The following is a 25,752-nucleotide window of genomic DNA, read 5'->3' on the forward strand; positions in this document are numbered from 1 at the left end:
GTTTGCTTCCTCAGCTTTGCAAAGGAAAACAACTTGCAAACTAAGTTAGGACTCCGAGGAGGTTTGTTGTTTAGTAGCTGTCTCATCAGCAAATGCAAGTTTCAGAACTTTTTCATGGCTGTTTTACTGCAACCAGATTTCCCCGCTGTCGTGGTTTAACCCCAGCCAGCAACTAGGCACCACGCAGATGCTCACTCACTTCCCCTCCCACCCAGTGGGATGGGGGAGAGAATCGAAAAAAAAAAACAAAACCCAAAACTCGTGGGTTGAAATAAGAACAGTTTAATAGAACAGAAAGGAAGAAAATAATAATGATAATAATAACAATAATAAAATGACAATAATAATAATATTAAAAGGATTGGAATATACAAAACAAGTGATGCACAATGCAATTGCTCACCACTCACAGACCGATGCCCAGTTAGTTCCCAAGCAGCAATCTGTCCCCAGGCCAACTCCCCCCCAGTTTATATACTAGACATGACATCACATGGTATGGAATACCCCTTTGGCCACTTTGGGTCAGCTGCCCTGGCTGTGTCCCCTCCCAACTTCTTGTGCCCCTCCAGCCTTCTTGCTGGCTGGCCATGAGAAGCTGAAAGATCCTTGACTTAGTCTAAACATTACTTGGCAACAACTGAAAACATCGGTGTGTTATCAACATTCTTCTCCTACTAAATCCAAGACATAACACTATACCAGCTACTAGAAAGAAAATTAACTCTATCCCAGCCGAAACCAGGACACTCGCGGGAAGATATTCCGCGTGAATATGGCTTTGCTTCTCTTTCACTCAAATTCTAGTCTCCCCGGTTGCCTTTTAAAAAAATAGGACTTTGTAAAAAGTATATTTTCCTGATGAGTAGTGATTGGAGGGCACTAATACACTACGTTGATGAGGGCAGTGTAACAGCCCATATGGAACAGAACACAAAAATAGGATTTAAACAAACTCAAAGGGGACGTTTAAGATGGGGGGGGGGTTCAGAAGGGTTTGGGGTGGACACGCTCGGGAGCGGATACAGTTTCGCGCACAGACTAAAGGAAACTCACCGTGTAGCCTAAGCGGAACCTGCCCTTTGAAAGGAGCAGGCTACGGGGTGCCGTACGCCGGTGCGCAGCTGGGGGCGCGGGCGTCGCACCGCACCGCACCGCGCCCGGCCGCCGTTCTCGGGTCTGGGCTTTCCTCATCGCCTCCGGGGACCAGCGCTGCAGATCCGCGCAAGCGGCTGAGTTCGCGTCTTCTTCCTTCCTTTTTTTTTTGGTAAGAATTTTTAAGGGATTCTCCACGGGGAAAGGCAGAAGTTCTTCACTTTTCTCCCCGAATCTCCGTTCCCGGCCAACCTATGAAACCGTCTAAAAACAGGATGAATTTCTATTTACAGATGAAAAAAAAAAAAAAAAAGGAAAGGAAAATTATCTAAAAGGGATTGGAAAACATAAATAGAATGGAGGAAGCGTTGAGAGACTATTTAAGATAAATATTTGTACCTTCTTCGATCTTGTGTTTAACAGAAACGCGTGAAGCTTTTATCCACGATTTTAAGAGAGAAGGAGGCTGGAGGAAAAACATAAACAGTTCCATCTCGTGGCTCGGGCCATGCCCAGCCAGCCTGCCTTGCCCTCCCTGCTCAGGGCAGCTACGCCTAGGAAAAATAAACACTCGGAAAGGAAATAGCTGAATTAACCCCCCACCCCAAAAAAACCCAAACAAACCCAAAACAAATAAACAAAAAAACATACGGAAATTGTAAATATGGCACGGCAAGCCCGAGTGGGGGAAGAGGTGGAGGAGCCCGAGTGGGCCGGGAAGGAAAATAAAAGGTGTGATGGGAGATAAGCGGCGGGAACGGAGGAGACAAGAAAAAAAGTATAAAGGGAACCACAACTAAGGAACAAGGAAAAGTTGCCGCTGAAGTCGCTACACTGCCAGACGCTAAAATATGATCATCAGAACAGCTGCGCCGTGCCGCCCGCAGCCAATGGGCGCCGCGTAGGCGTGACGTCCCTGCGCATTGACGTCAGGCCAATGGCGAGCGGACTGAGTTGGAGCAGAGAAGTTTGAGTAAGAGATAAGGGCGAGGCGAGTGCCCGAGCCGCTAGCATCCAGTCTGGCATTGCTGCGCCGTGCAGTTCCCGCGCAGCCGGACTCCGCCGCGCCTCATTCTCTCTCCACAGCCCTGACAGTATCTCCCTGGTCGGTGGTGTTTTGTTTTGCACCCCTTTTTTTTTTTTTCATTTCGAGTATTTTTAAATTTTTTTTATTACTACTTCTACTTTTTTCTTTTTATTTGCGACAGCTCTCAAAACTACTTTGAGGTCCTAAAACGAAACCGTACACTATTTCACTGTGGACATTACACCCTCTTACAGATATGGGAGACATGGGAGACGCACCAAAAAGTAAGGCGGAATTTTTACCGTTGTTGGAATAAATGTGCTGTCTATTGTAATCGTCTCAGGCAGGCGAACTGCTAAAGAGCTGAACTTCATTTGAATGGTAGAGAAGGTGCCTTTGTTGCCATGCCTGCATGCTTGCTGTATTTTAACCTCGTAGCCTTGTACGTTATAATAGCCTGGGGTCCTGCTCTCTTTTAAAGTTTGGGGAGCAGGCAGGATTTTAATGGGATCTCCAACCACGGAGCCTTAAATTCTCTTCGTGCTAGACTGCGGTGAGGCTGTCTAACTATCCAGCGCCTAGTCCGTCTAGGGGAATTAGCATTAGATTTGCAAAAGAGAGCAAGTGACAACTGTAATGATGCTTGTTCTTCCTAGCAGCCTCGAGTCCCCTCTTCTATGGCAAAGGGCTGAACGCATGCGTTCGACGTTTCCAATCGGAGCCTCTTAAAATATGAAATCAAACATATAGGTGCTCTCCCCGTAAGGAAAGGAATCCAAGCAAGCAAACAATAAAATAAAAATAAACCCACGAGGGAGTTCGGAGTTTTGATTCCGTGCAAGGAAATGAGGACCTTCACCCCGAAGACTGTTCACATCTGCATTTTAACATACGTTCCGCCTTCTTTCTAAACGATGGCACATTTAAATTACTATTCAAAAGTGTAATACTCTTTAAAAAACAAACAAACAAACAAAACCCAAAAAACAACACTCCCAGAGTACGCCCTATAAGGGAACGACACTAAAACTGTGTTTATCTCTGTAGGAGAGTAAACGGTTAGTCAATCATGTATTTATTTTCATTTCAGAAAAACGCCTGATTTCCCTATGTGTTGGTTGCGGCAATCAAATTCACGATCAGTATATTCTGAGGGTTTCTCCGGATTTGGAATGGCATGCGGCGTGTTTGAAGTGTGCAGAGTGTAATCAGTATTTGGACGAGACCTGTACGTGCTTTGTTAGGGATGGCAAAACCTACTGTAAAAGAGATTATATCAGGTACGCCATTTACATTGTTTAATTCTTCGGTGAATTTTTTTTAAAACTTTATAAATCTGACAGAGGCAGGAAGAGGAACAATTGTGAGAAAGAGGATGAAAAGACAATTGGTATATTTTTTAATTATTTTCCCATAGTTAGACAGGCGAGGAAAAAAAGTTCGAGTTGTCAAGTTTTTTATTCCACAAATTCAAATATAAATCTCTGTATAAATAAAACCGCATTTGGAAACAGCTAGCGACTGTATGGGACCCTCCCGAGGACTTTGGCAATGCATCCTGTGATTTTAACAAAGCGGGAAATCGTAGGTAATGAAGAATATTTTCAGTAGTGTAGATATTATGAGCAACACGGAACTGATCGCTTTTTAACACAGCCTGAGAAATGCATCTCTGTGTGTTTTTGCAAAGGCATAATGGCATTCATAAGAAAGGCACTTCAAGCATGTATGCCGTAAAAATAAATACACGGGCAAAAAAAACTATTTAAACTAAGCCTATCAAAAACAAACAAACAAAAAAAGCAAATGAAAAGCAAAATCAAAACTGAAGTTTCCTTCATAATGAAGGATCGTTTTGTGGGAAGGTTAAAACCTAGACCGAAATGTTTCTTCGCTAAAATAACTGACATTTAATCTTTTTAAATATTATCCCCTTTGGTGATATCTGACTGTCCTTTCTTATCTTACTACACTGATGAATTAGAGCAGATCAAATTGCCCATCATCTCTGTTCGTGAACAATTTGGTATATTTAGATAATGGAACCGCTTCCTTCCTCACATTAAAATCTGGTAATTGATCAAATGTGAGAGTTGCCGATCCTGACACTATAGAGAAACCAAAGCAGGAATTTCGAGTGTGTTTATTATTTGTGCTCCTGGGTCATGCTGATCCGTTTCAGTGTCGCCTACTGGGTTTGCCAAACCAGAACTTTGCATGACACTGAGGTACGGACAGTATTTTTTTTACAGAAAGTTTTGGGAGCAAGTACCTACCTAGCCACCTAAGATATCTTTTCTAGTTTCTTCGTAATTCTTAATTGAAATAAAGCACTTGAGTCTTTCCTTCTCCAGTGCACAGTTCATAAGCAGGTCGTTCCTTCAATCCATGTTGTGAGATTATTCTCAAAGTTTTACTATGGCGAAAAAACAGTACACTTTCGTCCTTTCACTAATTTCAAATGAAAGGAAAATGTTTGGGACTGAGATGTGCTCACTTACCCTCTGCAAGAACTCAGCGGGCAAAATTTAAACAACCAAATAATAAAATGCAGCTCTTTTAAGTTAATACGCAATACGTTTCATTTGCTACAATTTTAAAAGTAAGATGTACATTATGTGCAAGTCGACTTTGAATTAGACCGTGAGCCAATCTATAATTGTCAGACGTGTGGGCAACCCCCCCCAACTTTTGTACCTATTAATGCATGCACTTTGCGATCGCGCTGTTCTTTTGCCGTTTAGCTGTTTGCTTGGGGTTTTTTTTCTTCTCAAAACGTTATAATTCGGAAATACGTAGCTCTGAATATAGGACGAGTACACCTCCATAGACATAGCAGCTAAAGATGTGTGTAAATAAACATCTGTACCCACAAGTATACATCTCTAATGTATGACTCTCTCTAATGAAGTGTACTGATGAGGAAAATGTGTGGGGATGAATATTAGCTCAGTTTTAAGAACAGCTTTTACAGTTCTGTGGATTGTGTGCGTGTACATGTGCACGTATCTGTACATTTGCGGAAATATGTTCATTTTACTTAATACCGAGGAGGCTGGCTAAGGAGCACTCGGTGGGAGCCGAGAGACTGTGCTGTTCTAGACACCCGAGTTGGAGCATTTTCTCACCTTCATCTACTGACGGGTGAACTGTCCCCCTCTCCTCCACGGGAGAGGAGGAACCCGCCACCCACTCCAGAAACCCATTATTTGCCGTGTGGGACTGTCAGCGAGCAGTTGCCCTTTCACTCCTGCCGGAGGGCTTGAGCCCCGGCTCAAGGTGGGAGCATCAGCAGGAGGGGAGACGAGGCAGTGAGGCTGAGGTGGGGGCAGGCTGCAGAGCCAAAGCACCCAAAATGCCTTGTAGTAGGGGGTGGGGGAGGGGAGTTACACTACTATAGATGTGAGCGTGTATATATATAAGGGGGTGTGTGTGCATGCCTATATTGTTGTATAAAATGAACCTGGTGAGAGGGGACAAGGGGAAGAGCCCCGGCCGCTGGCAGAGCCACCCCTGCCGCGTCCCAGGGGCTAAGCTGCCGGCAGCCCAGGCACGCATTAAGCGGCAGAAGTCCTGAGTGGGTTCCTCGCAAAAATATCACCATTTGGTGAGGCTGGCACGTTTGTGCGTGAGGAGCGGATGGCAGCTTCGCCAGCCTCGCCTTTTCCCGGTGTACCCGGGCGGTCTGGTTCAGCCCTGGGCCAGGCGAGGTCAGGTCCCCCCGCCGTGAGGAGGGAGGGAGGGAGAGGGCAGGGGCGGCCCCTCGCCTGCTGCAGCCCGGGCGCTGGGGCCGGAGGGAGAGGTCGGCATCTCCTCGGGAAGGAAGGGGGTCGCTTTTTTGTTTCTCCTTCCACCTCCGCCGCCCCTTCCCTCTCCTTGCCCACCAGTGTGTCCGGGGCCCCACCGACTTTTACGGCGTGGGTATCGAGGCACCGACAGCAAACAAATCCGTTTTATTCCTTTCCTCTTCTGGCTTCTGTGTTTTCAAGGCTTGTTTAACTAATGGACTGCATGTGGCGCGTCTACGCGGGGCCACGGGGCTGCCCACGAGCGGGAGTGAAAACCTCTCTCTCTCTTTTTCCCCTTCCTTTCTTACACCACCACCCCCCCCACACCCCACCCCCGCCACTTCCTTGCCCTCCCTCTTCCCGTGCTCTCCCTCCTTCCCTCCCTTCCCCTTCTTTCTGGGCTGGGCTCTGCTCAGGTTATACGGCATCAAGTGCGCCAAGTGCAGCATCGGCTTCAGCAAGAATGACTTCGTGATGCGCGCCCGCGCCAAGGTGTACCACATCGAGTGTTTCCGCTGCGTGGCCTGCAGCCGCCAGCTCATCCCCGGCGATGAATTCGCGCTGCGGGAGGACGGCCTCTTCTGCCGGGCGGACCACGACGTGGTGGAGCGGGCCAGCCTGGGCGCCGGGGACCCCCTCAGCCCCCTGCACCCCGCCCGGCCGCTGCAGATGGCAGGTACCGTCTGCACCCAGCGCCGCGGAAGCCCGCGGGGTTTGGCGCCGCCCGGCCTGGCGCCTGGCGGGGAGGGCCTGCCGCATGCAGTGGGTCCCGCGCCCCCGCGGAAAGGCGGCCCCGAGCGTGCGCGCCCGCGGAGAGGCAGCGGCGGCGTGCCCCATACCCGGGGCTGCCGCGGGTCCGGCTGCTGGGAGAAACGCCCGCGTACGCGGTATGCGTGAGGCGGAGACCCCATGCGCAGGGGGCCGCGGCGGGCTGCACCCCCCGCCAGCCTGCACACCTCCTGCTCCGACCGCGCACCGGGTGCAGGAGCCCCCCCTGAGCCCAGGACAGTCGGGAGCCTAAGTCGGAGACGGACGAGCCGATGCACGGCAAAGGACAGACCCCTCTGTCTCCGGAGCATGTGGAAAAGCTGTTTTAAGCACTGGAAGAAGCGGGGTCCGAAAAGAGATAGACTTCATAACTACAGGCGAGCACTTAGGCTGTAATTTAAAACTGTCAACAAGCTAATCTTCAGTAATTGCCTTTTAAAGTGACTCTGCCTTCTTGAAACGTTTTATGTGATTTGATGAGAATTTCATTTTGAAACTCAGCATTGTAACTTCAGTGTCGCCCCACCTCACAACTTTACTTACACTTTTAGTTCTCGACATGTACTCAGAGACGCTTAGCTTTAGGCAGAGGAACGTCTCTTTGAGGCAAACTAGGCTGGACAAAACAAGGTTGGCCGGCGTTATTGCTGTGCAAGTAACTGTAACTTGAAAGGTTATTTACAAACACAGTTATATTTAAACGGGCTCGTTTCCCGCTTCTGAGCTGCTTTCAGGTGACATCTATATATAGGGAGAAAAAATCCCGTAGGTGATCATTGCAGAATTTTAGAGAGATTGTATGTGCTCCCTATAGCGTGTTTGTGCATGTCTCCGTAGGCATATTGTGTCGGCAGGTACAACACTGCTAATAATTGAAGCCTTCGTATTGTCTTCATCGAATTTGCTGATTTATTATTGTAATCAGAGAAGTCAGAACCCGACTGTACAAAAGTGAGCACTTTTGAATATTAGCTAGCCAGGGTTTTAGCAAAAAAAATAATTTTTATTTTTCCCTTGACTGGGTCAAATTACATCTAGGTAGCTACAGCTACACAATACACAGAAGAATAGCACAATCACATGAATACTTTTAGCTCTTGATGTGACGTTACCTGTTTTGCATTTCTTGGCAGTTTCCAGGAGTTGCTAGGCTTGCTCTCCTTTTAAGGAATTGGCAAAACATTCATATTTTTAATTATTCATCAAAAGTTGACATAAATTCATCTAGCACCACCACTTTCTAAGATAGACCTCCATCTCCCGAACTTTGGGATACAGGGGTCTCACGGGATTTTCCTCCATGGTTACAGTGCAGCGGATTTGGCTTGTTTTGCTTTGATTTGGAAGCATCAAAATGCCGGGAGCTGTTGCAAGTTATTGCGGCCTCTGGCTAAACTGAGCTAGATTCAGTATAGAAGAAGCAGATCCGAATTATGATTAATTTAAGAAGTATTCTTTTATTACTTTTCGGGTCAAAAATCTATTTTGGTGATTTGTCAGGAAAAATACATAAACCCCTCTCGCCCCTTTCCTGGCGCACGCATACCTTAGTGAACTCACCCTCCCCTGTCAAGTCTCATACAGGTTCAAGCTTCTGTCATTAAGGGTTTTGGGGGTGGTGGTTTGTTTTTGCAATATCTGGAGTCAGAAATGTCAGTCCTGTCACTCCACCAGTGTATAAAGCAAAGGAGGCTGCAGGACGTCCGATAGATCTGACTGCTTGAATGGCCTTTGAAAGAGGGTTCATCACCCATCACCCCCCACCCCCCCACCCCCCGCCTTCCCCTGTCCCACCAGCTTAGATTCATAGCCTCTGCAGACTCCCTGCTTCCTACTCATGGGGACCCTGTTCCGCTCTTCCCCTTCCCTTACAGCAGAACCTATCTCTGCCAGACAGCCAGCTCTGCGACCCCACGTCCACAAGCAGCCCGAGAAGACCACCCGAGTCCGGACTGTCCTTAATGAAAAACAGCTTCACACCTTGAGGACCTGTTACGCTGCCAACCCCAGACCTGATGCCCTCATGAAAGAGCAACTGGTAGAAATGACTGGCCTCAGCCCGAGGGTCATCAGGGTTTGGTTTCAAAACAAGCGGTGCAAGGACAAAAAAAGGAGCATTATGATGAAGCAACTTCAGCAGCAGCAACCCAATGACAAAACTGTAAGTGGCTTCAGCCTCTGACCATGTGCTGCCTTCCTTTCCAGGGAGAAACGCCTGGGCTATATCCAGCCCGGCCAGCCTCTGGGGGCGGTTTGAAGCTTTTGATTTTGTGGGAGCTCCCTTAAAACAAAGAAAATTATACCATTTAACTATTACTCGTTTCTGCTGTCAGTGCAATTAAAACAGACCACAGCGAGAAGCCGATATAGGCTGCTCAAGGGAACACTTCTTTTTGCGGGGCTGAGGATACGCAGTGGATTAGACTAATTTCTCTGCAGCATGAATTGCAACCTGCAGAGTTTATGGGGTCTAATAAGCCCAGCCTTGTGTAATATTTATATTTCAAATGCAAAGGAGTCCTTGAAGGGGAAAATGCCACTTTCACTCTCTTCAATGGTTTTACACAGGAGTAAACCCAGAAGTAAAACCCATGAGTAAAAGGGAAATTGGATGTATTTTCTTAGCACTTTATATACTACAGTGTGTATATGTGTGTTTGTCAGTGCACTTACTGTAGAAAAAGACAAATGCAATGCAAAGTTTATGGAATTACCATAGTGTTTACAGGTTATTTAAAATATATATAGTTCTTGTGTAGAAATACATTGAGTTCTTGTCTGCAGGCATATGCACGTGTGATGCAAACAAGCGGAAAGCACTGGATTCAGCATAGCAAACTGGCTGTCTCCATTTTAAGCTAACTTTTTTTTTGCTGTTGTTGTTAGTCCACTTGAAGAAGAGTATGTTATTCTCCCTGTGTATATTGACTGACCTGAGAATGACTATCAATTCATAAAACTGCCTAGTTAAGTGGAATTTAAGGAGTTTCATTTTACCCTGTTGAAATGAAATAAAACACGATGTTATTAGCTCGCCTGAACAATCTATTTGTCGAGGCTTGGAGTTATTTTGTACACAGTGCCTGCACCACAGGGCATACTGGGAGGGCTGGGGTTTGTTTTTTTTTTTTTTTTTTTGAAACAGCGCGGTACTGACCTACCCCAGGTTTGTCGTGTGATGGATATATGATCCAGTTAAGGTCACGCAGAACAAAACCAGCCTGGATGCAAAATAGAAAGGGAACATGATTAACCGTTTCTTGAGCCGAACCGTGCATTGGCAGCCAAGATACAGAGTGCTCGTGTTTAAGAAAGCTTGGGGGGCGGAGGGGGTATGCCTTGAGAGAAATATGAGGATTAAAGGGAAAGAAAGTAAACTTCCACTGTGATAAATGCAGCAGGTAGAAATAGGCTGACCTAGAGTAGAATAGAGTAAAACATTCACAGCAGATTAACAAAGCAAATACAAGCGACAGCGACTGTATAAGATAGAAAGTAGTTTATTGACTCGGCGCTTATATACAATGAAGTTAACCAAGCTCATTAACATCTTTTGCTGGGCTGTTCACAGAATATCCAAGGGATGACAGGAACTCCGATGGTGGCTGCTAGTCCGGAGAAACACGATGGCGGTTTACAGGCGAACTCGGTGGAGGTGCAGAGTTACCAGCCGCCCTGGAAAGTACTGAGTGACTTCGCATTGCAGAGTGACATAGACCAACCTGCTTTTCAACAACTAGTAAGTGTCAGTTCCCAGCCGGAGCAAGCCAGCCTGTCCCCGGGGCAGAGCAATGGGGGATTCCCTAAATGCACTGGATGCCCTCAGAGAGATGAACAACTCAGACTAGCCGGGTTTTCCTGAAATTGCAAGGTGGGCATGATGGCACTCTGTAAATGTGGCAAATTGAACTGATTTAATAGGGCTTGGTGCAAAATCTACTTTAGTGCATAGCAGAGCTCTTGCTGAGTTGAGTGGGAGATGGATAAGGCTCGACCTAGGTCTGAGACTAACTCAGCTTGCACACTCCTGAAAGCACCTCTATCCAGAGAACCAAAACATTCTTCACATGTCATTTAATTGTATGTACATTTATGACAGCAGTTTCTAAAATTCGCCCCTCCCCCCTTTGGGCCATTTTTTCCTTTATACTATAGGGTGGATTTTAAATATATGATTGCAATGTCAGTGTCCTTGTTTTGTCACACAAACATGAGTAGCTTAATTAAATTGTCAAAGTCCTTGTTTTATGCATGTACCTCTAGATATAACTGTATATATCTATATATATGCACAAATATATACATATATATAGGTTACATTAAATGTTGTGCTTCACAAAGGGAATTGTTAGTATGTATTCACATGAAAAATTCAAACAATATAATAAACTGCCTTAAGCCAAAAGAAAACAGACATTTTAGAATAAATTCTGTTCTTATCTCACTTCCTTATGCCTACATCATTTGGCAGCTCATATAGGACCATATAATCTGCAATACTTAGGCCCAACAAGGTGAATTAAGGATAGAAGTTCAACCTTAACTCAATTTCCTGGCCTAAGTGTGTTAAAATCAGATCTTTAAAATAATAAGATATGTTGTGTATGTTTTTTCAGTGATTCAAAATAACACTTAATGGTGAAACATTAATATATAGACCCTTTTTTGATGTGTTGGGCATTTTTTTTCAACAGGAAGTGATGGAAAACAAAGGTTTGTAGCCATGTCTAGAAATGTTTTCAGACCTTTTCAGTTTACTATCACACTCTTACAGGATCGCTTTTTTTTTTCTTTTGCTCAGTGGCAGGCTGCAGCGTGCTTCCCTCCCCGGCACACCATACTTGCTCGATCAAGAAGCTGCAGCACAGCAGCAGGGCTGTTTGCATCATCTTGCCTCTAGAGTAACCACCAGTTTTCCTGCTTTAATCAAGCTGTCAAGCAGACACAAGAAAAAGTTATTTCCTTCGGTTGCCTTACTTATTGTGCCTTAATAGGAGACTTTAAAAACCTTTGATGCATTGAGTTTTTGTAAGGTGTAGGTCTAAAAAAAAAAATAAAATAAAAAGGCAGAATGGAAGATGGATAGCCCAAATACACACATGCATATAGATAGATAGATTATTAGATAGACAGATAGCTATTGATATATATTGGGCATAATGTCTGATACTGAAAAGAGTTAAAATGAAGAACTATGGATGGAACAGACAGTTCATCGACCTTTCAAGGCACTTCTCTAATCTGGAAAGGGCCTTAATCACAGGATCAGCCAGCTAAATAGGTGCCAAAGAAATGCTTTTGGATTAGCAAAGCTCCACCCTTCAAATCATGCCTTTTCCCAACGCTGCTCCTAAACTAATGGGAGCCATGGGGCACATTAGAGTGGAGAAGTCGACCTTTTTTATCAAACTGGCTCTTGTTAAAAAGAGATACTACCTGCTTCAAATCACAAATGAAAGAGGATGGCTTGTTTCAAATGCCTTCTGCTCCTGGATGCTCCTTCCAGGTTTATTTTATTATGTGCACAAAAGGGGAAAAAAGTAACTTTGCAGTTTTGTGTCAAAAAAAGCACATGCACTCTTAAATAATTGACTAGAACATCCTGTTGGGATTGCCACTCTTGCAAGACAGGGAAGAAGGCCTCATTAATAAGGTTGGGTTTTTATTTGCTTGATTTTTCAGTCTTTTTTTTTTTACATTTTTTTTAACCTGCTTTTTTCGGTGATTTGGTCGAAGGCCTGAAGAAGATTCCTATGAAGTCAATGGGGAAACTAAACAAAGCAACAAGCAGTGACACAGCCTCCTGTGGAGATGTATCAGGTCATTTGGCTACATGCCTGTATATTTATTTTTGCATTCCTCTTTGTCTTTGCCTGCTACTTTTCTTTGATTGTTACAGTTGTAAAAATCCTTTTTTTTTTTTTTTTGACAGGTTAATTTTTCAGAAGGAGGACCCAGTTCCAATTCTACTGGAAGCGAAGTAGCATCAATGTCTTCTCAGCTCCCAGATACGCCCAACAGCATGGTAGCCAGTCCTATTGAGGCATGAGGAACATTCATTCAGATTTCTGTTGTTGTTTCTGCCCTTACTGTCACCCCTGTTGGAGAGAGTGGGAAAGTGACCACATTGGGACTCTGAAATTCAGGGGGGAAAAAGTATTTAACAACCCTGTAATGAACTTAGCAAGGAACTGCTCTATGAAATGGAGTCATGTTTGAAAAGACAAGGTAAGGTAATATGGTAGCAACACTGTGAAGACAATCATGGGATCTTACTAGAATAAATACTTAAAAGATGTTTTCAAAATGTAAAGTATTTGTACTCGTGGATCTCAAAAAAAAAAAAAGTGAAAAAAATTATCTTTTCATTTGACTGCACATCTTAGGGAGAAACCAAGGTAGAGGGACTTTCTCCAATCCGAATGGTGCTGTTTCTATATTGGTGATTGCCTTGCCAAAAGGAGCTCCAGTAGGTTTTCCATCATCAGGAAAGAGACAATTTAGCCCTGCAGTGTTGAAAGATTCATTGCAGGAAGGTGGAGCTGCATTGGTTTGCAATGTTGTTTTTAGTTGACTCTTAACAAGGGGTTATTTCCTGGGTCTCTTCTAGCATGTATTGTAGCGGGGTTTTGGTTTTGTTTGGTTGAGATCCACCCTCTATCAAGTCTGAGGCGATTAAAAATAGGTTTTTTAATTCTTCTTTAAAAAACAATTTATAAAAGCATTGCAACAAGATATACCTCTATTTTGCCACAAAGTGTCTCGGGATTATGTTTGAAATGTGTCCATCCAAGAACCTTCCCCTCCCCCAAAGATGTATATAGTAATTGGTTAAAATGACTGTTTTTCTCTCTTTCTCTTTCTTTCTCTCTCAATAAAGAGAAAAAAGTAAAAAAAAAAAGTAAAAGGAAAAAGAAAAAAATCCCTTTTTTTGGCTCTTGCATTGCAAAATTATAAGGTAATTTATTATTTATTATTGGAAGACTTGCCACTTTTCATGTCATTTGACTATTTTTTTGTTTGCTGAAGTAAAAGAAAGAAGAAAAAAGAAAAGGTTGTACCGTGGTCTTTGAATTATATGTCTAATTCTATGTGGGCTTTGTCTTTTTTTCTTCTTAAATATTATGTGAAATAAAAGCACCATATGTAGAATTATTATATCTTCAGGACTATTTCACTAAATAAGCGTTTGAAATAGAGCAAATAATATTATTAATATTAAATAATGAACAAAGCTCCCTCTTTTAAATATTTAAAAGTTAGCAGCTAAAATACCTGAAAAAAAATATTGCATGCAAAGCAGGTCATTAGTGAATGAAAGGAGTGTGATATTTTATTGCAAGTATTAACGACCAGCTTGTAAATTTCCGTTTCAACAACTATATCAGGGCTAGTTGGATGCCTTAGCTTTCAATAGATAACGTTAGAAACTCTCTTGTTTTCCCCCTCATCCCTTGCCCTTAAAAGTGATATTACTTTAGGTATGATCTGACATAGTTAAGACATCTAAAGAACTGGGAGCTCAGGCTTTTTGCTGAGTTCTATTATTTTTAAAAGGAAGTGCTGTATACCAAAGCCTCGTTGTTGAGATTGCTGAAATGACTTGTACTTTAAGTATAAGCTCCTGATAAAAGGGACGCTTTTTGCTTAACAAGTCAAGTATGACTATTATTTATCAGTGTCTGCTGTCAAAACGATTGAAAAATGCTGCAGGAGGAATAGAGTTGAGAGGATATTGCTGTGAAATTGCACGAATGGTGTTCCTTATTTTCTGTCGACTTCTCTCCCTCTTCCTTTTTTAATTTGCAGGGGAGAGGGTGGTGAAAGCTAGAAATGTGGGCGATTTCTTGGGGAAAAGTAGAAAGAAGAAAAAAAAAAAACCCATAGGAAAGGGTTGGTTTTGCTCTAATCCAAGTGTTCCCTAGTGCTCCCGGCCAGCACAAGACAAAGGCTCACTTTAAAAAAATCCTTAACAACTGGAATATATAGAGATTTTTAGGCTGACAAAGACAAGTTGGTTTGCATGACAGTTACTCCAAACCCTAATGTTTTCTTAACATAACCTTTTTCCTCCTTCCTCACCATCTCAGCCCACCCTGAGCAAGCTCAGCTATGGAGACAAACCAGTAGAAAGAAAATAAAAAAGTTTAAAAGTCTAATACAAGGATTTCAATCATCCTGATTAGAAACTGGATTCATTTTGTATGCTCAAGTGTAATACATTTTTGAGTACTTGATAAGTATTTAAATAAATATGAAATCTACCTTAAACTGTGTGATCAGTAACCCTTGTGTTTTCATGCAGGATTAGAGGCTTGGTATGATGCTTCGGGGGGCGGGAGGGAGAAAGGGTGTAATTTCTGCCCGGTGGTCTAACGTGTAAGTTGTTTGAGTCGCTCTTATTGATGGGGGAAAGGGGGAGTTTGGAGACCGAGTCTCGACTCGGAGGGGTCTTTAATTGGCGCTGAAAACCTGTAAAGTCAGCCCAAAACGGGGTCCTTTGCATTCGCCTTTTACCACCTGGCGGCTAATGCGTAGGTGGGAAGCGCGGCCACTCCGGGGGGAGAGGCTCAGGGTTACGCGGGGGCGTTGCCGAGACACCTTTCCCGCCCCCGGACAGGTCTTTCGGGCTGGTGAAGGTTTGTTGTCTCCGAGGACTACGCAGGAGAGAAAGGCAAATTTTGGCTGTCGCTCCTGTCCGTCCTTGCGAGAAGGAATGGCCTCCAGTCTTGCGTGGGGCTGCGCGGCGCCCCGCAGGCCCGGCGCGCCCTCCCGGCGGCTGGGGCTGCCGCCGATATGTGACCCGCCGGGAGGTAGGGGTCTTCCGTTTGGGCTGGCAACGGAGCGTCTTGCTTCTAGAAATACACAGGGCATCATGTCTTCTGAGGGCTGCAGCCGCGCTCCGGCTCCTCGGTTCTACAGTGGGCTGCGGGCGGGAGCCCCGCTCGGGATGTGTCTGCACCCCCACGTACTGCGGGGCTTCTATCTGCACCCCCCCGGAGGGCCTGAGCCTCCCCCCCCCCCCCGACTTTCGGGGGGAGCTATGGTCGCTTCCGCGGCGGCCGCTCGGGGGTCTCTGGCCCCTCGGGCTCAGCGCCGCGGGGCGCGTCCCCACGGCCGCCGCCACCCTGCTCCGGCCCGCCCCTCTGCGCAAACCCGCGGCCCCGGGGTCACACCGGAGCCTCCCCCACCCCCGAAACTTAAGTTAAACAAACCTCGTCTTATTTTAAGATTATTTCTTTTGTGAGGAGGAGGGGGTTCTTTTATGGCCTTTGTTTCCTTTTTCCATTTCATATATTTGTGGCATATTCCCCCCCCCCCCCAGCTTTGAGTATTATCCGCTGTGAAGCAAATAGAGACAAACTTTCGAGCAGTCCCTCCTAGTACCTTCAGGAGAACACTTCCTGAGCTTGGGCAGCAGGATTTGTGCAAGCGAGAGAAAACATCCTCTTTAAGAAATGCACGTGCGTGTCCTTATGGTGCTCTGTGCAGGTTCCTGCTCTGGTTCCTCTTTCCTATACGGGCGAGGGCGGCAATTAACAATTCCAGGTCCGCCGTTTTACTTCTTGCTGCAGCCTCTCTTAATAATGTCAAACAAGGTCTGTTAAAGCCTGCTGTAATTTCTCTGAGAATTTTGTTTGTACACACAGAGAGACCAATATTCAAACTCTTCTCATTTCAATATTTGTACCAGGTTAATTAGCTCTCAGCATTTCCAGACAACGTAGCAGTGAGACGCAGAAGCCGGGGACCTGAATTCCAACGTTGAGATCAGTCGAACATCTCAACAGTAAGTGCTTGCCTTTATATACATACATATCTTGACAAATCGACGTTGGATCACCCAAAAGTAGGCAGCGGGGAAGGAATGAGGGCCGCCCCCCGCGGCGCCGGCCCGGGGAGGGCTCGCTGACAGCCCTCGGGCCGCCGCAGCCCGAGCGCAGAGCACGGGACAGAGCCTAACCGGGTTCCGGGTCCGCGGTGCCGGGCGGGTTTCACAGGCACAGCCCCGCGCTCGCCCCGTCTGCACGCCCGAAACGCCGACAGCGAGGTGCCGCTGCTGGGCGCTTTGCGTGCTTCAGCGGAGCTGTAAGCAGTTAATAAAGGGGCTGGAAAAATATCTTGTTTATTGATTGTTCCTGATTGTTTTCTTGATAACAGAGCAAGCCACTTAATGACTGTTTGAGCTCAGGCGCCACAAACATAAACTTAACAGCTCCCAGTGTGCCGGCCCTGCCGGAGGATCACTCCTCACCTCCCGGGGCTTGTGAAGTGCAGGCGGAGAAGGTAGCTCTCAAGGAGGCAGGCTCCGGGGGGCGGGGGGGGCTCGCCTGTATGACCGAGCTTTCCATATTGCACGGTATCTGCCGTCATTAGCCAGGTAAAGGGGTGTAAGATTAATCGGTGCCTTTCCCCGAGCCTCCTGCCCGTGCCGGAGGTCGGGGTGGGCTCTGCGCCGCTCTTCGCAACATCCCAGCCGAGAGATGGGGCTTTTACATGAGGTTTTCGTTGAATTTTCTTGCCGCGGCTAAGCGTCACCAGACAAGTGCTCTGGGCTTGTCTGGGGCCGCGGAGGGAGGGCGACGGAGGCAGGGAGGGCGCGCAGCCTCGCCGCGCCCGGCCCGCACTCCCCGCCGGGCCGTGTCGCCCGAGACCCGCAGAACCGGGACAGTAACCCCGCCGGGCGACCTGGCCGCTCTCCGCCGCTGTTGCAGCTGGACTGATTACCTGCAGCTCCGGATTTCTCCGGGGGGTGGGGAGAAGGAAGGATGCAAACCAGGATTTTTGCTGGAGTGTGTATCTGTCTTTTTTTGTTTTCTTTTCTCTTGGCAGACAAAACAGGGCAAGGTGTGTTTGTGGGTGAGAGAGAGGGCGGAAAAGTTTTCCAGAAATAAGTGACACGGACCAAAGCAGAGCTCGGCTCCTATCTCCGGGCAGACCTCGGGCGGCAACGGGAAGAGGAAAATAGGGTGTTACTGTGGCTTTTCTTTAGGAGCGCTGTTCAGGTCGGTAGATCTCCAAGGCTAATCCAAACAACCCATTTGACTTGTGAGGTCTGGAGTCTAGACAGAGCTGGTGGCTCGGCGGCTCCTTATCTGGTTTTGGAATCAGCCAAAAGAGACTTTTCTTAATGTCCACAGCAGCAGTGGGATCTGCCGAGGAGCCACCGCACCTCGCAGACAGGACAACAAATACACCCACCACCTGGAGGCTTTACAGCCCGCTTTGTTGTTCCCGGGCCCGCTGCCTCCCCCTGCCCCTGGCCGCCGGGCAGAGGTAACCCGCCTCCGGCGGGCTGATTAGTAAAACATAGCCCGCTACTTGCCACAGCAGCTGCTCCTGTCGCCCCCCGGGCACTGAAAGGCCACCTCCGCGGCAGGGGTCAGAAGTGCTATGGTGGTTTTTGGGAGTAGAAAATTGCCTTCTGTATTAGTCCCTTTATGCTGGGTTTGTGGATATTGCAAGCTGTAAAGCTTGTTTGATGCAGTTGGGATCAATAAAGGCATTTAACTCAATAGCAAGCAGCATTTTGGAAAGTAGGAGAAAGAGGCATCTTTTGGTTGGATGTCACTCTTTCTATTTATTCATTTGTTCTCTTGAGCTTTCAAACTCTCCTAGCACGTTGGGCTGGTGGATGGTGGGTTTCCAGGTTTCCGAACAGTGCATGAGCCCATCCACTGCCTCTGATGTTTCTCTACTGTAACACAAAATGGTTTGCTGTGAATCCATGTGATTCCTCTCCAAACTCTGTGCAGTTTCTCAGTGCAGTTCAGGGCCATGATATTCCATTTTGGAAGAAAGCAAGCTGATTGCTATAACTATGATGCAGTGATATGCTATTTGCAGCAGACACTGTAATTGAGTCTGCTAATGTGGAATTATGAAATTTGCCAGTGGGTAGGACTCTCTATGCAGTTTAGAAGGTTTGTGGTTTTTGGATAAGTGCTATTTTCTAGATTCAGTAGTTGCAAATTTCCTCATGTACGGAGCAAATTATATTGTAAAGCTTATGTAATAATTTCCCATCAAACACATTTAAACCATTTTAAACTCCCAATAACTCAGGGAATTCAGGATCAAGAGAGCAACATTTCCCTAGAAAAGGAATCTTAACTATGATCCTGATACTCCTCTTTTTTTTTTTTTTTTTTTACTCATGGGTAAAACTTAATGTTTATTTTTATCTGTCACAAATACAAGGTGTTGTTTGAAAAGTGTTAAACTTAGTAGGTATACAGACATAATATTGACGTGTCACTGTGCGTGATCAAGTAAAATATGGTGGGAATTTGAAAAGTTTATGAAGGTTTTAACTACAGCCCATAAATTAGTCTTTTTTACAAAGATATGATATGTAGAAGATCTTACAGTATATATGACACTTAAAAAAATACTCCAATATTTGGAGCCCAAACATTTTTTCCCCAACTTGAAGACACAAGCTGAGGTCCTAGTCCTGGAAGTGCTTACTGTAAGTAATCTGAAGTAATTAATATTAGACATCTCTAGTGAATCAGGAATTGCAGGAGCAAACTTTCTAGTTTACACAAGGCCTTCTGTGAAGGTAGTGAAGGATTTGCTGCTAACCTCTAGTGAAGCAGGAATGCATAGTTTTGAAGGCTTGAATCCAATTCTCACTGAAGTTAGTGGCAAAAATCCCCTAGACATGGGTATAAAATAAGTGCTGTGATTTTTGTAGGGAAAAAAGTAATTTCCTTTCTACCACCCTCATTTTTTTTCCATATTTGACCTTAAATGACTGCGTAATTTTCTATTATAAGAGAAAAACCCTCTTAAGCTATTGGTGCATCAGTAAAAGCATCTTGCTTGGTGTGGTAATCAGAAACAGGAGCTAATAGCTCATCTGAATGTACAGAATATTATAAAATAAAACAGCTACTCCCTGTCTCACAGCCTCCTAAGGGAAATTTCATACCTTGTGAATTCTGGGATAGGAGACTACATACAAATTACTTATACAATATTTTACAGAAGAGAACTCTTAGCAAAACTTAACAGAATTAGCCCCACACCAGCTCTGAAGTTCTAATTTACATGTATTTCACCTTCATGATATGAAGCAAGGAAGATTTTTGAAGGATTTGGCCCTACCAGCGTGACTCAAATTCAGGCTCATTCTGAGCCAGGCAACTGCCCAATTGGCTGTTGCGGAATGATCCCAAACTTCACACACAGCACAGTCGGTGGGATTTGAGTTGTGCTAAAGATGTAGAGTCTTGTTTAGTGAAAATTAATTGATAGTAAACAGTTTTTTTTTTTTACTTAGATTCTTTTTCTGTAGCAAGAATTTAATGATTTTAGCACTTGAAAGACTAGAGTTTTTTTAGTTATTCAGGGTTGGGCCTTTCCTGGCTGAAAACCATGGGTAGTGGGTAGTTTTGATAATTAAGTCAGGATGAGAAAGATTGAACACTTAGTGGCCAGAGACCTCAGATTGTTGTATCACTTTAAATGAAAGTGTTTTAGTCCAGCATTCATTCCGGATCTTACTGGCTTACTGGTTAGTGTAACTGGGGAAACAACTAACCCCCAGTGTTCATACAGGAGCAATATATTCAAGACAGTTAGATGCATCTTCTTCATCACATTTTTTTAAATGCTAGGTTTTTAAATCTCTGTTTTTGTGGTTCACTGTTTTTCTTCTAATGCCTTCTTTCAAGGCATCTTTGCCTGTCATTCCAGTAAGCATAGCTGTTTTATGCTCTGATCTTAATTTTTTTTCTGAGTAAAGCCCCAATGGACTTTAAGAGAGTCATGTGTCCTCAATTCAGTTGAGCCCATCCCTTTTCAAAGTCAGGGATCTCTGCCAATTATATAGTGGCAAAGGCAAGAACATTTAGATTTTTGCAGTGCCCACCACATACCATATTTCTTTGTGGTACTATTACTATACTATTATGAGGTACTTCAGAGCAGAAGCCATTAAAGTAGTCCTGGAAGTGAAATGTCACCATTTGGGATCTCGGCTCTGCAGTATGTAGGCTCTTCAAAACTGATTACATTAGGGAAATGTGTTTGCAGTTTTAATTTAACTTATTAAATCATTATCACAGAAAAAAAAAAAGGCACAGAAGATTAAGGCAGATACCACTTCTTACAACTATCACATAAAAATTATTCTTAAGTTTGACATTTTTCCTGGTGAATATTTTGTTTATAAAAAGACATTTCTTTCTGAAATCATTAGGTCACTCAAGCAGGGATTCATTTGAGGGTGCTTATGTTTGTTCCATGGTCGTGCAATACCTAATACAATGGGCCATGCTCCTCACGGGTCCTTAGAGCAATGCTATAACCAACATGGTCAATAATAGTAAATAAAAGACTGGTGATGTTAATACAACTCTACAATAATAACTGGCCAATATAGATGTAAAGACTTGTGTCTTATAGATGCTTAATTCCCACAAAATAATTTTTCAACACTGCACCTATTCCTGTTTCTATGGCAAAAATGTTGCTAACTTCCACAGGAGAATTTGATCTCTTCATTCAGTAAGTGGCTCAGAAAAAAATGGGAATTAAAAATGAAATAGCATGACAAGTAGTAGCATTGCAATTAACAGTACAAGTTTTATGCTGCAAGGACTGAGTCTGGATGGAAAAAAAAATCTGAAAATTGAAAGTCTTGTACTGCAGGATCTAATGTTTGGCTGACTATTAGTCAGTAAAACAATATGTTCATTCTTTAGAGTTTTATCTGCCTTCAACTATTTAGCAAAAGGACTCTATACCTTATATTTCAGAAAATATTTTTAGTTTTGATATACATTTGAATATACTGCTGGACCAAAACCAGCCACTAAAGCAGCTGTTGATCAAGCAGAGAATGCAAAAATTTAGCAATTAATGATCAATTAAGTATGATGAGTTATCTCCTCCAATCTTTAATCATGTCTTTTAGTCAGGTGGTGTTAATTTGAGTTGTCCTTTAGTTAATGATTGTTTTATACTTTTTTTTATATTGTAAGTTGTTTCTTATTTGGGGATAAAAGTGAATAGAGTCAGGGGGAGGTACAGACTTTTGTGAATGTGGGGTCTAAAAGGAACAAATAATTAGTGCTTTGTCGTGGTAGAGTGGTAAATGCAATTGTGAGGGCAATTTGGAAGAGAAAAAGGGAGGATGGAGGTGGTTTATGTCTACCTGTGACATGACACAGATCCTGTGACACCCTGACAATGCTTTCTGGTATTGAAGCCCTTGTTTCATTGCACATCCTAGCCTCGTGTGCCTTTTCTGGCTTGTGAAGGGGCTCACCGCTAGCGAGAGGCAGCAGAGCTCCTCTGGGAAAGGACAGTTTCCTGTCTCTTTGGCAGAGGCTGAGGAGTCCTTGGTGGGGATGGTTAGACAGGTACTCTCTTCCTAGGAGAGATGCTGAAAAAAGTTGTAGCGGAATAGTTCCCAAAGCGTAAAGCTGCCTCAGATTCACATCCATACAGGAAGAAGCACTGACCACAAAGAGCTGATCTCTTGATGATGGATAGAGATCAGGCATCTCTGATGAAATTCCTCATGCCTTTGTTACAATTGAAATGAAGTATTGGTAGTTGGTCTGCAGAGCTTACAGGGGAGACCCAGGCTTGTGTTTCAGTGAAGGTTTTTTTCCTCTCTACGAAAGCCCCTCCGGAGCGCATGCAGGGAGGCTGGGGCTGCGAGCTGAAACTCGCCTGTTCTCAGGAGTGCGGCTGCTTGCGCTTGCTTTAATGCATCGTTGCTCTTCCTCCCTCCCCCTACACTGCTCAGGCTGTGACCTGGAAGTCTTCAGATGTGGGAGAGCCCAGCCCTGGCTGACTTCTTGCCCTGAGTTCCCACACTCCTTGGCCCTGCCTCCAGCACAGGCTGTTCTTGCTCCAGCGATGCAGCCCCAGCTACATGCAGGATGCTGCAGCCAGCTTGGGCGAGTCTTCACCTGGACCCTCTCCATCTCCTCAGCCAGCATGGGATCCATGCATGTGCTTCGTAATGGGATGTAGGCCCCCATCCAAAAAGCTGGGACGTGAGACTTAGCACATGGCATCCACTGTGTAAAGTCTGTGATGGGAAAGGGCAAGTGTGCTTCTGCAAGTGTCCCACCCAAGCATGGAGCTTGTGAAGAGGTGCAGGCTGGGGTGCAGCACAGGGCCGTAATGCGCCTGTGCTACTTGCTGCCTGGAGAGGAGCTGCAGCTCTGCACTTGTGCCACACTCGGCATGCCTAAGACCCTGTGCTGTGGCCAAAGCTTGGGAGATAGCAAGGGATGCCCACGCTCGGGGGGTGAGCTTCGGTGGGGCAGAGCATGTACCGTAACAGCTACTTTTGGATGCCTGTCTCTGTAATGGAATACAGGCTTCAGAGTGGCATCTCATGCTGTAGCAGGTAGATGGGGAGAGCTAAGTGCTTCTGAGCAGGATTCACAGAAAAACAGCTGCTGCTTATTGAGCAGAGGGATACATCAGAGATGCTACCCTTTAGGGTATAGGCCCCAGTGCTACTAGAAGTAATCTCTTTATCTCTTTCCTCTCAGAATTTACAGCCACAGCCCAGGCCCTTTCTTAATAGCAGGCACTTAAGTCTTTTTTTTTTTTTTTTTTTTTTTTTTTTTTGTAGGGATGCAGGGTATCATTTTTAGCTTTCAGAGGATGCCTGGAGTAGTAGATCCTCCTAGTCTAAAAGTGATCAGTGGTTACAGCATTTACTTAGGATGTGACAGACCTGGTTTCAAATTCATCCCTTCAGAGATGAGCTTGTATGTAAAGGGCTGGCTGGTGTGCGTGGTGGGGTGTTTCCGTCTTGCCCACTGAAGCTATTCTACAGCACAGGAAAGACTGGAGAGAGGAAATGAGAGTATGAGGGATGAAACTTGTGTCATAGGAAGCAGATTTGAATCCATTCAGAGGATGGGTTTTGTCTGAGGTGTATGGCCTGTCAGGAACAGGCAGGCCTGGGCATACGTGCAGGCAGAGCTGTTAGTGTTTGAGAAACTTGAACATAGAAAACTGAGGCCTCTTCAGAGGTCAGATGCCTCTGGGAATGGTCATCAGCTGAGCAGAGTTTTGAGGATCCCAGTTTTGGGCCTAGATGCTTAAATCACATCCAAGCCTCTCACTGGACACCTCTGTCTCTTTTTGGAAGGCCGCCACCCTTGTGGAGGGTGTTTGCAGTATGCTGACAACACCCACCAGAAGGGGCCTACACTGGAGAAAAGATCTGGCCAGCTTCCATCTTTCTAGCAGTGTCAGAGCAGCATGGTGGGGGTTGTGTGAGGGAAAACAGGGACCCTTGATCTCTGCCTCATTTAACTGGCTCACTGCTGTCAAATGCCTTACCCAGTGTGTGGGTGTGTTGTCCCAAAAACTTGGGTCCATTACCCAGTGTGCGTCACCCAATTTGCACACAGAGTCGAGGTATTTTCTTTTATTACGTAAATGCGCAGATACGGGTACGTAGCACAAACCAGCACACCATCGGTACAAACTGACAGTTATTTATACACAAAATTTAGTCAGCTAATACATATTCATTGTTATTCTATTAAACGATTGGTTAAAATTCTTTGCCTATCATGTAAATAACTACGCATGCCCACTACGATTTTTGAGACCTTAACTTCCTTAATCTTTTGGGTCAGTGGGTTTCTTGAGTGGGTGGTCCTTGAGTCATTGGTTATGATCTCCCCCTGCCAGAATTACCTTTCCTCTAGTTTCACTTAAATTTGGCAACGCTAAGCAGTCCTTCACAGACCTTTAACAAAGCAGACTATCATTCAATTTGGGGTTTTGTTCTTAGACAGCAATATCCTGGTTTACAATGCCAAAGTATTGTTAGGGTAAAATGAACTAAGTTAATCTTTATCTATATCGGGTGTGGTGGGTTGACCCTGGCTGGATGCCAGGTGCCCACCAAAGCCACTCTATCACTCCCCCTCCTCAGCTGGACAGGGGGGAGAAAATATAACAAAAGGCTCGTGGGTCAAGATAAGGACAGTTTAATAAAGTGATAGCAAAGGTCGCGCGCGAAAGCAAAGAAAAACAAATGATGTTATTCTCTACTTCCCATCAGCAGGCGATGTCTGGCCACTTCCTGGGAAGCAGGGCTTCAGTACACGTAGTGGTTGCTCCGGAAGAAAAAATGCCCCCCTTCCATCTCCCTTGACTTAGCTTTTATATCTGAGCTGACGTCATATGGTATGGAATATCTGTTTGGTTAGTTTAGGCCAGCTGTCCTGGTTATGTCCCCTCCCAAGATCTTGCCCAGCCCCAGCCTGCTGGTGAGGGGGGTGGGGGGGGCAAAAATGTTGGAGAGACAGCCTTGATGCTGTGCCAGCACTGCTCAGCAGTAGCCAAAACACTGGTGTGTTATCAACACCTTTCTAGCTACTGATGCAGAGCACAGCGCTATGAGGGCTGCTATGGGGAGAATTAACCCCATCTCAGCCAGACCCAATACATCGGGTGAGACTGAGAAACAGCTGAGAGCTTGCTGACCACAGCTCAGTCTGCATAAGGCTTAAGGCAATGCCACAGGCTGGAGGAAGCTGCCAGCAGGTAGGGCAGAGCTTGTACCTGCCCTGCTCACTGGAGGATCTGCCAGCTGCCAAGCTGGAAACATTACTGAGGCTTTGGCTGCTGCTAGGTGATCCCATTTCAGTAGGTTAAAGGCAGGCTTCCCCACAGCACTCCCTCATCATTTTCTGGTGAGATGTTTGTTATTACTTTTGGATGAAGACTTCGCTCTTGTGATCCATGCCCTGGCACCTAGATTCTTGCAGTGGTCTCTGTGTTATAGCAAACAGATCAGTCTGAGCTACCACTCAATCAGAGTGCCACCTCTGCTCATTAAGCAACGTATCTCGCTGGGAACACAAGACCAGTGTTCCCAGAGCTCTGCTAGCCACTGGTTGGTCTCCAGGTGGAATTTTGAAGTATAATTTTGACCTGCAGAGCGTATATAGCCCCTGCCTATATGAGAACATGTGCATCTATCTGCACAATCTGTCCACAGCTGCAACCTGCTCTAGTTGGTGCTAAGTTGGAGCAGCCACAATATGAAAACAGAAAAGAACCACCTGCCAG

The 25,752-nt window shown here is 45.2% G+C and overlaps 1 protein-coding gene and 1 long non-coding RNA gene across 3 annotated transcripts; one reads left to right on the plus strand and one right to left on the minus strand.

Annotated features, from left to right (window-relative positions):
* Positions 1-261: 261 nt before the first annotated feature.
* LOC138683528 (uncharacterized) lies at positions 262-1,848 on the minus strand. Of its 2 annotated transcripts, none has more exons than XR_011323022.1 (3): positions 1,747-1,848; positions 1,495-1,649; positions 262-1,359 (listed from the first exon to the last, which is right to left on the minus strand). It is a non-coding gene; the product is annotated as an uncharacterized lncRNA (long non-coding RNA). The 2 variants fall into 2 exon arrangements; XR_011323023.1 differs by having other exon boundaries at positions 262-1,378.
* Positions 1,849-2,818: 970 nt separating this feature from the next.
* On the plus strand, positions 2,819-12,845 carry LOC104314965 (insulin gene enhancer protein ISL-1). The gene is made up of 6 exons (XM_069775104.1): positions 2,819-2,822; positions 3,213-3,402; positions 6,327-6,586; positions 8,553-8,839; positions 10,250-10,417; positions 12,611-12,845. The coding sequence occupies exons 1-6, from the start codon at positions 2,819-2,821 to the stop codon at positions 12,725-12,727; spliced, it is 1,026 nt and encodes a 341-aa protein (XP_069631205.1). The 3' UTR covers positions 12,728-12,845.
* The last annotated feature ends 12,907 nt before the right edge of the window (positions 12,846-25,752 follow it).

The sequence above is a fragment of the Haliaeetus albicilla genome, chromosome W (assembly GCF_947461875.1).
Source record: "Haliaeetus albicilla chromosome W, bHalAlb1.1, whole genome shotgun sequence".
Taxonomy (NCBI): Eukaryota; Metazoa; Chordata; class Aves; order Accipitriformes; family Accipitridae; genus Haliaeetus; species Haliaeetus albicilla.

What these genes read in the sequence shown, in the direction of transcription:
- LOC104314965 (XM_069775104.1), top strand. An exon ending in TGTAAAAGAGATTATATCAG is followed by an intron (nt 3,403 to 6,326) that starts GTACGCCATTTA and finishes GGCTCTGCTCAG; the next exon opens with GTTATACGGCATCAAGTGCG. An exon ending in CCGGCCGCTGCAGATGGCAG is followed by an intron (nt 6,587 to 8,552) that starts GTACCGTCTGCA and finishes CTTCCCTTACAG; the next exon opens with CAGAACCTATCTCTGCCAGA.